The sequence below is a fragment of the Salvelinus alpinus genome, chromosome 6 (genome assembly GCF_045679555.1).
Source record: "Salvelinus alpinus chromosome 6, SLU_Salpinus.1, whole genome shotgun sequence".
Lineage (NCBI taxonomy): Eukaryota > Metazoa > Chordata > Actinopteri > Salmoniformes > Salmonidae > Salvelinus > Salvelinus alpinus.
In genome coordinates, this window is record NC_092091.1 from 95,001,680 (window position 1) to 95,014,564 (window position 12,885).

Here is a 12,885-nt window from a genome sequence, read left to right on the forward strand (position 1 = left end):
GATTTTGGAATATTGACTAATCTCTAATTAACGTTGGTCAATGACATCATCCTTCAACAGCTGTTAATGGAAGATCTAATGGGGTTCATGTGTGATTGATGTTGTGTGGTTGACCTCTACAGAGACCTAAAAGGACACGGATATGAAGCCTCTGATGATTCTCCTCCTGCTAGCAGGTAATGCACTGTGTGTGTGTGTGTGTGTGTGTGTGTGTTAGTTTCATTAGGTCAAACGTTATACATAAGGGGTGATAGATACTGTATATAGTGGATCTAGGTGTTGTACAGTGTATAAGGGGTGATAGATGCTGTATATAGTGGGTCTAGGTGTTGTACAGTGTATAAGGGGTGATAGATGCACTATTGTAAAGTGGCTGTTCCACTGGATGTCATTAAGTGAATGCACCAATTTGTAAGTCGCTCTGGATAAGAGCGTCTGCTAAATGACTTAAATGTAAATGTAAATGTAGATGCTGTATATAGTGGGTCTAGGTGTTGTACAGTGTATAAGGGGTGATAGATGCTGTATATACTGGATCTAGGTGTTGTACAGTGTATAGGGGGTGATAGATGCTGTATATAGTGGATATAGGTGTTGTATAAGGGGTGATAGATGCTGTATATAGTGGATATAGGTGTTGTATAAGGGGTGATAGATACTGTATATAGTGGATCTAGGTGTTGTACAGTGTATAAGGGGTGATAGATACTGTATATAGTGGATATAGGTGTTGTATAAGGGGTGATAGATACTGTATATAGTGGATCTAGGTGTTGTACAGTGTATAAGGGGTGATAGATACTGTATATAGTGGATATAGGTGTTGTATAAGGGGTGATAGATGCTGTATATAGTGGATCTAGGTGTTGTATAAGGGGTGATAGATACTGTATATAGTGGATCTAGGTGTTGTATAAGGGGTGATAGATACTGTATATAGTGGGTCTAGGTGTTGTACAGTGTATAAGGGGTGATAGATACTGTATATAGTGGATCTAGGTGTTGTATAAGGGGTGATAGATACTGTATATAGTGGATCTAGGTGTTGTACATTGTATAAGGGGTGATAGATGCTGTATATAGTAGATCTAGGTGTTGTACAGTGTATAAGGGGTGATAGTTACTGTATATAGTGGATCTAGGGGTTGTACAGTGTATAAGGGGTGATAGATGCTGTATATAGTGGATCTAGGTGTTGTACAGTGTATAAGGGGTGATAGATACTGTATATATTGGGTCTAGGTGTTGTATAAGGGGTGATAGATGCTGTATATAGTGGGTCTAGGTGTTGTACAGTGTATAAGGGGTGATAGATACTGTATATAGTGGGTCTAGGTGTTGTATAAGGGGTGATAGATGCTGTATATAGTGGATCTAGGTGTTGTACAGTGTATAAGGGGTGATAGATACTGTATATAGTGGGTCTAGGTGTTGTATAAGGGGTGATAGATGCTGTATATAGTGGATCTAGGTGTTGTACAGTGTATAAGGGGTGATAGATACTGTATATAGTGGATCTAGGTGTTGTATAAGGGGTGATAGATACTGTATATAGTGGATCTAGGTGTTGTACAGTGTATAAGGGGTGATAGATACTGTATATAGTGGATCTAGGTGTTGTACAGTGTATAAGGGGTGATAGATGCTGTATATAGTGGATCTAGGTGTTGTACAGTGTATAAGGGGTGATAGATACTGTATATAGTGGGTCTAGGTGTTGTACAGTGTATAAGGGGTGATAGATACTGTATATAGTGGATCTAGGTGTTGTACAGTGTATAAGGGGTGATAGATACTGTATATAGTGGGTCTAGGTGTTGTATAAGGGGTGATAGATACTGTATATAGTGGATATAGGTGTTGTACAGTGTATAAGGGGTGATATATGCTGTATATAGTGGATCTAGGGGTTGTACAGTGTATAAGGGGTGATATATACTGTAAATAGTGGAGTGGAATCTATTATTTTCTTGTATTGTTCTAAATTGTTTTCTAATTGGACTAGTGTGGACAATATCAGCCACAACCGCCGCTCCTGCATCAGCGGTCACCTCCACCACTCCGGCAGCAGTCACCACCGCAGATTCTGCAACAGCAGTCACCACCGCCACTCAGTCAGCAGCTGTCACCACCTCCACTCAGTCAGCAGCTGTCACCACCTCCACTCAGTCAGCAGCTGTCACCACCGCCACTCAGGCAGCAGCTGTCACCACCGCCGCTCCGGCAGCAGCTGTCACCGCCACCGCTCCGGCAGCAGCTGTCACCGCCACCCCTCAGTCAGAAGCTGTCACGACCTCCACTCAGTCAGCAGCTGTCACCGCCACCCCTCAGTCAGAAGCTGTCACCACCTCCACTCAGTCAGCAGCTGTCACCACCACCACTCAGTCAGAAGCTGTCACCACCTCCACTCAGTCAGCAGCTGTCACCACCTCCACTCAGTCAGCAGCTGTCACCACCGCCACTCAGGCAGCAGCTGTCACCACCGCCGCTCCGGCAGCAGCTGTCACCGCCACCGCTCCGGCAGCAGCTGTCACCGCCACCGCTCCGGCAGCAGCTGTCACCGCCACCCCTCAGTCAGAAGCTGTCACCACCTCCACTCAGTCAGCAGCTGTCACCACCACCACTCAGTCAGCAGCTGTCACCACCTCCACTCAGTCAGCAGGTGTCACCACCACCACTCAGTCAGAAGCTGTCACCACCGCCACTCAGTTAGCAGCTGTCACCACCACCGCTCCGGCAGCAGCTGTCACCACCGCCACCACTCAGTCAGCAGCTGTCACCACCACCACTCAGTCAGAAGCTGTCACCACCTCCACTCAGTCAGCAGCTGTCACCACCTCCACTCAGTCAGCAGCTGTCACCACCACCACTCAGTCAGAAGCTGTCACCACCGCCACTCAGTTAGCAGCTGTCACCACCACCACTCTGGCAGCTGTCACCACCACCACCACTCAGTCAGCAGCTGTCACCACCACCACTCAGTCAGAAGCTGTCACCACCTCCACTCAGTCAGCAGCTGTCACCACCTCCACTCAGTCAGCAGCTGTCACCACCGCCACTCAGGCAGCAGCTGTCAGCACCGCCGCTCCGGTAGAAGCTGTCACCACCTCCACTCTGGATGCAGCTGTCACCACCACCACTCCTGCAGCAGCTGTCACCACCTCCACTCTGGATGTAGCTGTCACCACCACCACTCCTTTAGCAGCTGTCACCACCGCCACTCAGGCAGCTGTCACCACCACCACTCTGGCAGCTATCACTACCACCGGTCCGGCAGCAGCTGTCACCACCTCCACTCCTGCAGCTGTCACCACCTCCACTCTGGAGGCAGCTGTCACCACCTCCACTCTGGAGGCAGCTGTCACCACCTCCACTCCTTTAGCAGCTGTCACCACCTCCACTCTGGAGGCAGCTGTCACCACCACCACTCCTGCAGCTGTCACCACCACCACTCCTTTAGCAGCTGTCACCACCACCACTCCTTTAGCAGCTGTCACAACCTCCACTCTGGAGGCAGCTGTCACCACCACTCCTTTAGCAGCTGTCACCACCGCCGCTCCGGCAGCAGCTGTCACCACCTCCACTCTGGAGGCAGCTGTCACCACCACCACTCCTTTAGCAGCTGTCACCACCGCCGCTCCGGCAGCAGCTGTCACAACCTCCACTCTGGAGGCAGCTGTCACCACCACTCCTTTAGCAGCTGTCACCACCGCCGCTCCGGCAGCAGCTGTCACCACCTCCACTCTGGAGGCAGCTGTCACCACCACCACTCCTGCAGCTGTCAGCACCGCCACTCCTTTAGCAGCTGTCACCAACGCAGCTCCGGCAGCAGGTGTCACCAAGGCAACTCCGGCAGAAGTCACCACCGCAACTCTGACAGCAGGTGTCACCAAGGCAACTCCGGCAGCAGGTGTCACCACCTCCACTCTGGAGGCAGCTGTCACCAACTCCACTTCGGCAGTTGTCACCATCAACGCTCCTTTAGCAGCTGTCACCACCACCACTCCTGCAGCTGTCACCACCTCCACTCTGGAGGCAGCTGTCACCACCACCGCTCCTTTAGCAGCTGTCATCACCACCACTCCTTTAGCAGCTGTCACCACTGAAGCTCCAGCAACAGCAGTCACCACAGCAACTCCGGCAGCAGTCACCAAGGCAACTCCGGCAGCAGTCACCACCGCCACTCAGGCAGCTATCACCATCCCCGCTCCAGCAACAGCAGTCACCAACGCAGCTCCGACAGCAGGTGTCACCAAGGCAACTCCGGGAGCTGTCACCACCGCTACTCAGGCAGCTGTCACCACCGCCACTCAGGCAGCTGTCACCACCTCCATTCCGGCAACAGATTTCACCACCACCACTCAGGCAGCTGTCACCACCGCTACTCAGGCAGCTGTCACCACCGCCACTCAGGCAGCTGTCACCACCTCCATTCCGGCAACAGATTTCACCACCGCAGCTCCGGCAGCAGGTGTCGCCACGGCAAATCCGGCAGCAGTCACCACCGCAGTTCCGGCAACAGCAGTCACCACCGCAACTCCGGCAGCTGTCAGCACCGCCACTCCATTAGCAGCTGTCACCAACGCAGCTCCGGCAGCAGGTGTCACCAAGGCAACTCCGGCAGCAGTCACCACCAACGATCAGGCAGTAGCTGTCACCACCGCCACTCAGGAAGCAGCTGTCACTAACGCAAGTCCGGCAGCAGGTGTCACCAAGACAACTTCGGCAGCAGTCACCACCACAGTTCCGGGACCAGCTGTCACCACCTCCACTCTGGAGGCAGCTGTCACCAAGACAACTCTGGCAGCTATCACCATCACCGCTCCAGCAACAGCTGTCACCACCGCCACTCAGGCAGCTGTCACCACCGCCATTCAGACAGCTGTCACCACCTCCACTCAGTCAGCAGCTGTCACCACCTCCACTCAGTCAGCAGCTGTCACCACCTCCACTCAGTCAGCAGCTGTCACCACCACCACTCAGTCAGCAGCTGTCACCACCGCCACTCCGGCAGCAGTCACAACCGCCACTCAGGCAGCTGTCACCACCATCGCTCCTGCAGCAGCTGTTACCACAACCGCCCCTGCAGCAGCTGTCACCACCACCGCTCCTGCAGCAGCTGTCACCACCTCCACTCAGTCAGCAGCTATCACTACCACCGGTCCGGCAGCAGCTGTCACCACCTCCACTCTGGAGGCAGTTGTCACCCCCTCCACTCCTTTAGCAGCTGTCACCACCTCCACTCTGGAGGCAGCTGTCACCACCTCCACTCTGGAGGCAGTTGTCACCACCTCCACTCCTTTAGCAGCTGTCACCACCTCCACTCTGGAGGCAGCTGTCACCACCGCCGCTCCGGCAGCAGCTGTCACCACCTCCACTCCTTTAGCAGCTGTCACCACCTCCACTCCTTTAGCAGCTGTCACCACCTCCACTCTGGAGGCAGTTGTCACCACCTCCACTCCTTTAGCAGCTGTCACCACCTCCACTCTGGAGGCAGCTGTCACCACCACCACTCCTGCAGCTGTCACCACCTCCACTCCTTTAGCAGCTGTCACCACCTCCACTCCTTTAGCAGCTGTCACCACCGCCGCTCCGGCAGCAGCTGTCACCACCACCACTCCTGCAGCTGTCACCACCTCCACTCTGGAGGCAGCTGTCACCACCACCACTCCTTTAGCAGCTGTCACCACCACTCCTGCAGCTGTCACCACCTCCACTCTGGAGGCAGCTGTCACCACCACCACTCCTTTAGCAGCTGTCACCACCGCCGCTCCGGCAGCAGCTGTCACCACCACCACTCCTGCAGCTGTCACCACCTCCACTCCTTTAGCAGCTGTCACCACCACCACTCCTTTAGCAGCTGTCACCACCACCACTCCTTTAGCAGCTGTCACCACCACCACTCCTGCAGCTGTCACCACCTCCACTCTGGAGGCAGCTGTCACCACCACCACTCCTTTAGCAGCTGTCACCACCGCCGCTCCGGCAGCAGCTGTCACCACCACCACTCCTGCAGCTGTCACCACCTCCACTCTGGAGGCAGCTGTCACCACCGCCGCTCCGGCAGCAGCTGTCACCACCTCCACTCCTTTAGCAGCTGTCACCACCTCCACTCCTTTAGCAGCTGTCACCACCTCCACTCTGGAGGCAGTTGTCACCACCTCCACTCCTTTAGCAGCTGTCACCACCTCCACTCTGGAGGCAGCTGTCACCACCACCACTCCTGCAGCTGTCACCACCTCCACTCCTTTAGCAGCTGTCACCACCTCCACTCCTTTAGCAGCTGTCACCACCGCCGCTCCGGCAGCAGCTGTCACCACCACCACTCCTGCAGCTGTCACCACCTCCACTCTGGAGGCAGCTGTCACCACCACCACTCCTTTAGCAGCTGTCACCACCACTCCTGCAGCTGTCACCACCTCCACTCTGGAGGCAGCTGTCACCACCACCACTCCTTTAGCAGCTGTCACCACCGCCGCTCCGGCAGCAGCTGTCACCACCACCACTCCTGCAGCTGTCACCACCTCCACTCTGGAGGCAGCTGTCACCACCACCACTCCTTTAGCAGCTGTCACCACCTCCACTCTGGAGGCAGCTGTCACCACCACCACTCCTTTAGCAGCTGTCACCACCTCCACTCCTTTAGCAGCTGTCACCACCTCCACTCCTTTAGCAGCTGTCACCACCTCCACTCTGGAGGCAGCTGTCACCACCTCCAATCTGGAGGCAGCTGTCACCACCACCACTCCTTTAGCAGCTGTCACCACCACCACTCCTTTAGCAGCTGTCACCACCACCACTCCTTTAGCAGCTGTCACCACCACCACTCCATTAGCAGCTGTCACCACCTCCACTCTGGAGGCAGCTGTCACCACCACCACTCCTGCAGCTGTCAGCACCGCCACTCCTTTAGCAGCTGTCACCAACGCAGCTCCGGCAGCAGCTGTCACCAAGGCAACTCCGGCAGCAGTCACCACCGCTACTCAGGCAGCTGTCACCACCGCCACTCAGGCAGCTGTCACCACCACCACTCCTGCAGCTGTCAGCACCGCCACTCCTTTAGCAGCTGTCACCAACGCAGCTCCGGCAGCAGGTGTCGCCACGGCAACTCCGGCAGCAGTCACCACCGCAGTTCCGGCAACAGCAGTCACCACCGCAACTCCGGCAGCTGTCAGCACCGCCACTCCATTAGCAGCTGTCACCAACGCAGCTCCGGCAGCAGGTGTCACCAAGGCAACTCCGGCAGCAGTCACCACCGCAGCTCTGGCACCAGCTGTCACCACCAACGATCAGGCAGTAGCTGTCACCACCGCCACTCAGGAAGCAGCTGTCACTAACGCAAGTCCGGCAGCAGGTGTCACCAAGACAACTTCGGCAGCAGTCACCACCACAGTTCCGGGACCAGCTGTCACCACCTCCACTCTGGAGGCAGCTGTCACCAAGACAACTCTGGCAGCTATCACCATCACTGCTCCAGCAACAGCTGTCACCACCGCCACTCAGGCAGCTGTCACCACCGCCATTCAGACAGCTGTCACCACCTCCATTCCGGCAGCAGCTGTCACCACTGCCGGTCCGGCAGCAGCTGTCACCACCTCCACTCTGGAGGCAGCTGTCACCAACTCCACTCTGGAGGCAGCTGTCACCACCACCACTCCTGCAGCTGTCAGCACTGTTGCTACGGAAGCAGCTGTTACCTCCTCCACTCCGGCAGTAGCTGTCAACAACGCCGATCCGGCAGTAGCTGTCACCACCGAAGCTCCAGCAACATCAGTCACCACCGCCACTCAGGCAGCTGTCACCACCGCCACTCAGGCAGCTATCACCACCAACGCTCAGGCAGTAGCTGTCACCAACGCAGCTCCGACAGCAGGTGTCACCAAGGCAACTCCGGCAGCAATCACCACTGCAGCTCCAGAACCAGCTGTCACCACCGCCACTCAGGCAGCTGTCACCACCACTGCTCAGGCATCAGCTGTCATCACCGCCGCTCCGGCAGCAACTGTCACCACTTCCGCTCTGTTAGCAGCTGTCAGCACGGCTTCTCCGGCAGTAGCTGTCACCACCGAAGCTCCAGCAACATCAGTCACCACAGCAGCTCCGGCAGCTGTCACCACCGCCACTCCGGAAGCAGCTGTCACCACTTCCGCTCCGTTAGCAGCTGTCACCACCACCACTCCTGCAGCAGCTATCACCACCGCCACTCCGACAGCAGCTGTCACCACCACCAATCTGACAGCAGCTGTCACCAACTCCACTCAGGCAGCTGTCACCACCGCCACTCCGGCAGCAGCTGTCACCACCGCCCCTCCGGCAGCAGCTGTCACCACCGCCAATCCTGCAGCTGTCACCACCCCCTCTCCGGCAGCAGCTGTCACCACCACCAATCTGACAGCAGCTGTCACCACCACAAACCTAGCAGCAGCTGTCACCACCACCGCCACTCCGGCAGCAGCTGTCACCACCACCAATCTGACAGCAGCTGTCACCACCACAAACCTAGCAGCAGCTCTCACCACCACCGCCACTCCGGCAGCAGCTGTTACCTCTGCCAATCCTGCAGCTGTCACCACCCCCTCTCCGGCAGCAGCTGTCACCACCACCAATCTGACAACAGCTGTCACCACCACCGCTACTCCGGCAGCAGCTGTCACCAACACAGCTACGGCAGCAGCTATCACCATCCCCGCTCCAGCAACGGCTGTTACCACTGCAGCTCCAGCAGCAGGTGTCACCACGGCCGCTCCGGCAACGGCTGTCACCACCGCAGTTCTGGCAACAGCTGTCAACACCACCTCTCCGGCAGCAGCTGTCACCAACGCCGATCCGGCAGTAGCTGTCACCACCGCAGCTCCGGCAGCAGGAATCACCACGGCTGCTCCGGCAGCAGTCACCACCGCAGTTCTGGCAACAGCTGTCACCAACGCCGATCCGGCAGTAGCTGTCACCACCACCCCTCCGGCAGCAGCTGTCACCAAGGCAACTCTAGCAGCAGTCACCACTGCAGCTCCAGAACCAGCTGTCACCACCGCCACTCAGGCAGCTGTCACCACCACCGCTCCGGCAGCAGCTATCACCATCCCTGCTCCAGCAACAGCTGTCATCCTCGCAGCTCCGGCAGCAGGTGTCACCACCACCGCCCCTCCTGCAGCAGCTGTTACCACCACCGCCCCTCCTGCAGCAGCTGTCACCACCACCGCCCCTCCTGCAGCAGCTGTCACCACCACCGCCCCTCCTGCAGCAGCTGTTACCACCACCGCCCCTCCTGCACCAGCTGTCACCACCACCGCCCCTCCTGCAGCAGCTGTCACCACCACCACCGCCCCTCCTGCAGCAGCTGTCACCACCACCGCCCCTCCTTCAGCAGCTGTTACCACCACCACTCCTGCAGCAGCTGTTACCACCACCACTCCTGCAGCAGCAACCACTTCCGCTGCTGTCGCATCACCTGACCCTCCATCTTCTAGTGAAGGAACCCTGAGTCTTCAGTTCCGTCTCAACCAGACGTTCAACTCAGATCTTTCCAACCCGTCCTCTTCAGAGTTCAAGACTCTGGCTGCCAAAGTGACCTCTGAGGTAAGTATCTAGGCGATTCCACGCCAGCGTAGGTTGGGAAATATTTCTGGTAGCTCAGATTGTTCTGGTAATTCTCACACAGAAACTTCATTGGGAGGAAGGCTGTTTACTTTTGTATCACAAACCATTTTGGGGAAAACCATGATGTTATGTTAGGCCCTTTTTAGACCTGTGCTTGCCTCCTGTAAAACCCTATCATCATTGAGCCTGTATATGCCTCCTGTAAAACCCTATCATCAGTGAGCCTGTACATGCCTCCTGTAAAACCCTATCATCAGTGAGCCTGTACATGCCTCCTGTAAAACCCTATCATCAGAGAGCCTGTACATGCCTCCTGTAAAACCCTATCATCAGTGAGCCTGTATATGCCTCCTGTAAAACCCTATCATCAGTGAGCCTGTACATGCCTCCTGTAAAACCCTATCATCAGTGAGCCTGTACATGCCTCCTGTAAAACCCTATCATCAGTGAGCCTGTACATGCCTCCTGTAAAACCCTATCATCAGGGAGCCTGTACATGCCTCCTGTAAAACCCTATCATCAATGAGCCTGTACATGCCTCCTGTAAAACCCTATCATCAGTGAGCCGTACATACCAAGTCAAAAAGGGTACTATTGAGAGGTCTGTTTACTATGAAAGACAATTAACTTCTCTGCGCTACGGATCCCTTTAGCGGGATCATTTTCCTAAACAACAGAGGAATTGCAGGGCGCAAAATATTACTAAAAATATTTATAATCATGAGTGACATATACCATAACACAGCTTAGCTTGTTGTTAATCCACCTATCGTGTCAGATTTTGAAAATATGCTTTGCAGCGAAAGCAATCCAAGCTTTTGTGAGTGTATCAATCAATGCTACAACAGCTAGCCCCAAATTAGCATGGTCACGAAAGTCAGAAAAGCAATAAAATTAATCGCTTACCTTTGATAATCTTCGAATGTTTGCACTCACGAGACTCCCAGTTACACAATAAATGTTATTTTTGTTCGATAAATATTACTTTTATAACAAAAAAACGGCATTTGGGTTGCGCTTTATGTTCAGAAAACCAAAGCCTCGTTCCGTTCGACGAAAATTCCAAAAAGTATCCGTAATGTTCGTAGAAACATGTCAAATGTTTTTTATAATCAATCCTCAGGTTGTTTTTAACAAACATAATCGATAATATTTCAACCGGACCGTAACCTATTCAATAAAAGAGAGGGAAAAAAATAAAGAAAATGGAGAGCTACCCCTCTCGCGCGCAGGAACTAATCAAAGGACACCTGACTACTTTTGAAAAATCTTGCTCAGTTTTCAAAATAAAAGCCTGAAACTATGTCTAAAGCCTGGTCACAGCCTGAGGAAGCCATTGGAAAAGGAATCTGGTTGATACCCCTTTAAATGGAAGAAAGACGGGCAAGGAAACACAGATAAAAATAAATTTAAAGAATCACTTCTGGGTTAGATTTCCTCAGGTTTTCGCCTGCAGAATCAGTTTTGTTATACTCACAGACAATATTTTGCATATTCTACGATCTGGACCTGAGAAATAGTCCGTTTACCTTGGGAACGTTATTTAAAAAAAAATATATATATATATATATCTGACCCCTAGCGTCAAGATTAAACCCAAAGCTTCTATTAATGCCGTCAAGGGCCGTGTTTTCATTGAACCTTTGACAACTTATGTTAATCTTTCAACGCAGGTGAACAAGGTTTATGTTAGGAACCCAGGCTTCCGTCGTTCCATTGTCAACTCATTCAGGTAGGTGTATGAATTCTCATTACTGACTGACTAGGTTTCTGTTCTACCTTCTGTTATTTGTACGACTACATTGATATTGATTACTGCATCGTTGGGTTTAGAGCAAGAAAAGGCATTTCAATGCACTTGGGCACATATGACATTAAAACTTGAAAAACTTCGACCTATGCTGATGATGATGATGGGTTGTCCATTTTCTCTCCTTCTCCTGAGTAGGAGTGGATCTGTAGTTACCGACATGATCCTCGTGTTCGACAAGCAGACTTCGGTTCCCAGCTCAAGCAGCGTACAGGCACTTCTCACCAGCAGTTCCACCTCCCTGAACATTCTACCAGGAAGCATCAGTGCTGGTAAGTATTCATCTCCAGGTGCGGACTGGCCATCTGGCATTTCGGGCAAATGCCCAGATGGGCTGGTCCATTTTCAGCCCAGTGGGCCTGTCTAATGTGTTTTTTTGGGGCGAAACATTATAATTATCTGGCTAATAATTTGGGGAAAAATGAGCCAATCTGTTAGCCAATTTCTGGTCCCAGTCCACCCCTGTTTCACTGTCACCATACACATCTATACGAGCAAAGTCAACATTTGAACAGAAACATGAAAAGACAATCCACTTTTGTAATTTACTGAACAATATCTCTGTTTTTCCCACTTTTTCAGGGTCATCAACCACATCAGGAAGTGCTCCCCGACCCACTGCCTTCTCTCAGGCTGCCTTGCCTCTCAGTTTGGCTCTGTTAATGGTACAGCTGCTGGCTAGCTAATAGCCTGGGGCATAGCTGCTGTGGCTCTGCTAGGCTAGCTAATAGCCTGGGGCATAGCTGCTGTGGCTCTGTTAGCTGCTAGGCTAGCTAATAGCCTGGGGCATAGCTGCTGTGGCTCTGCTAGCTGCTAGGCTAGCTAATAGCCTGGGGCATAGCTGCTGTGGCTCTGCTAGCTGCTAGGCTAGCTAATAGCCTGGGGCATAGCTGGTGTGGCTTTGGTTTAACCAATTAATGGTTTCCCAGCTCTCATAGTTACAGCCTTAAAGCTAGAATCCTTAGTTGCTACACCCATTTTTTGACTTATAAATGAATTATATCTACCCATTGATTCTTGAAGAATATAACATATGAATGCCTCATGAGTTTAGCTCAACTGTCGTAACCCATCAAAACCCAAAATATAAACTTGTTTTTACTCCAATGTTTCTAAACAATGCAAAACAAACACTGTATAGCTTTAAAACATTATTAAAACTATAATTCTGATATCATGGATGGTCAAGTCCTGGCATCCATAGCTCTGTCTATTTTATTTGAGAGTGGTCACATTTTTATTACCAAAAAACAGAGGCGGGGTGTGAATTTGTTATTGTTTCAGTTAAGGACTCTAGCTTTAAGATGAACGACCTGCTTTAAGCACAAATTCAATTTGATAGTTATTATTTCTATACGGCCTACACTTCCTCCTACTGAACTTCTATCACCAGGGGGGTGTGGCTTCATGACAATGACAAGCTGCTCACCGATTTGACAGCTCCAATGCAGTTACACCTCCCCACCAGCTAGGAGGGT

The 12,885-nt window shown here is 52.8% G+C and overlaps 1 protein-coding gene across 1 annotated transcript; it reads left to right on the top strand.

Annotated features, from left to right (window-relative positions):
* The first annotated feature begins 1,885 nt into the window (after nt 1–1,885).
* Nucleotides 1,886–12,584, top strand: LOC139579799 (pneumococcal serine-rich repeat protein-like). Its single transcript, XM_071408617.1, has 11 exons — nt 1,886–1,890; nt 2,006–2,330; nt 2,440–2,765; nt 3,179–3,327; nt 3,413–5,523; nt 6,862–8,979; nt 9,092–9,186; nt 9,327–9,576; nt 11,271–11,329; nt 11,546–11,679; nt 11,990–12,584. The coding sequence occupies exons 1-11, from the start codon at nt 1,886–1,888 to the stop codon at nt 12,091–12,093; spliced, it is 5,676 nt and encodes a 1,891-aa protein (XP_071264718.1). The 3' UTR covers nt 12,094–12,584.
* The last annotated feature ends 301 nt before the right edge of the window (nt 12,585–12,885 follow it).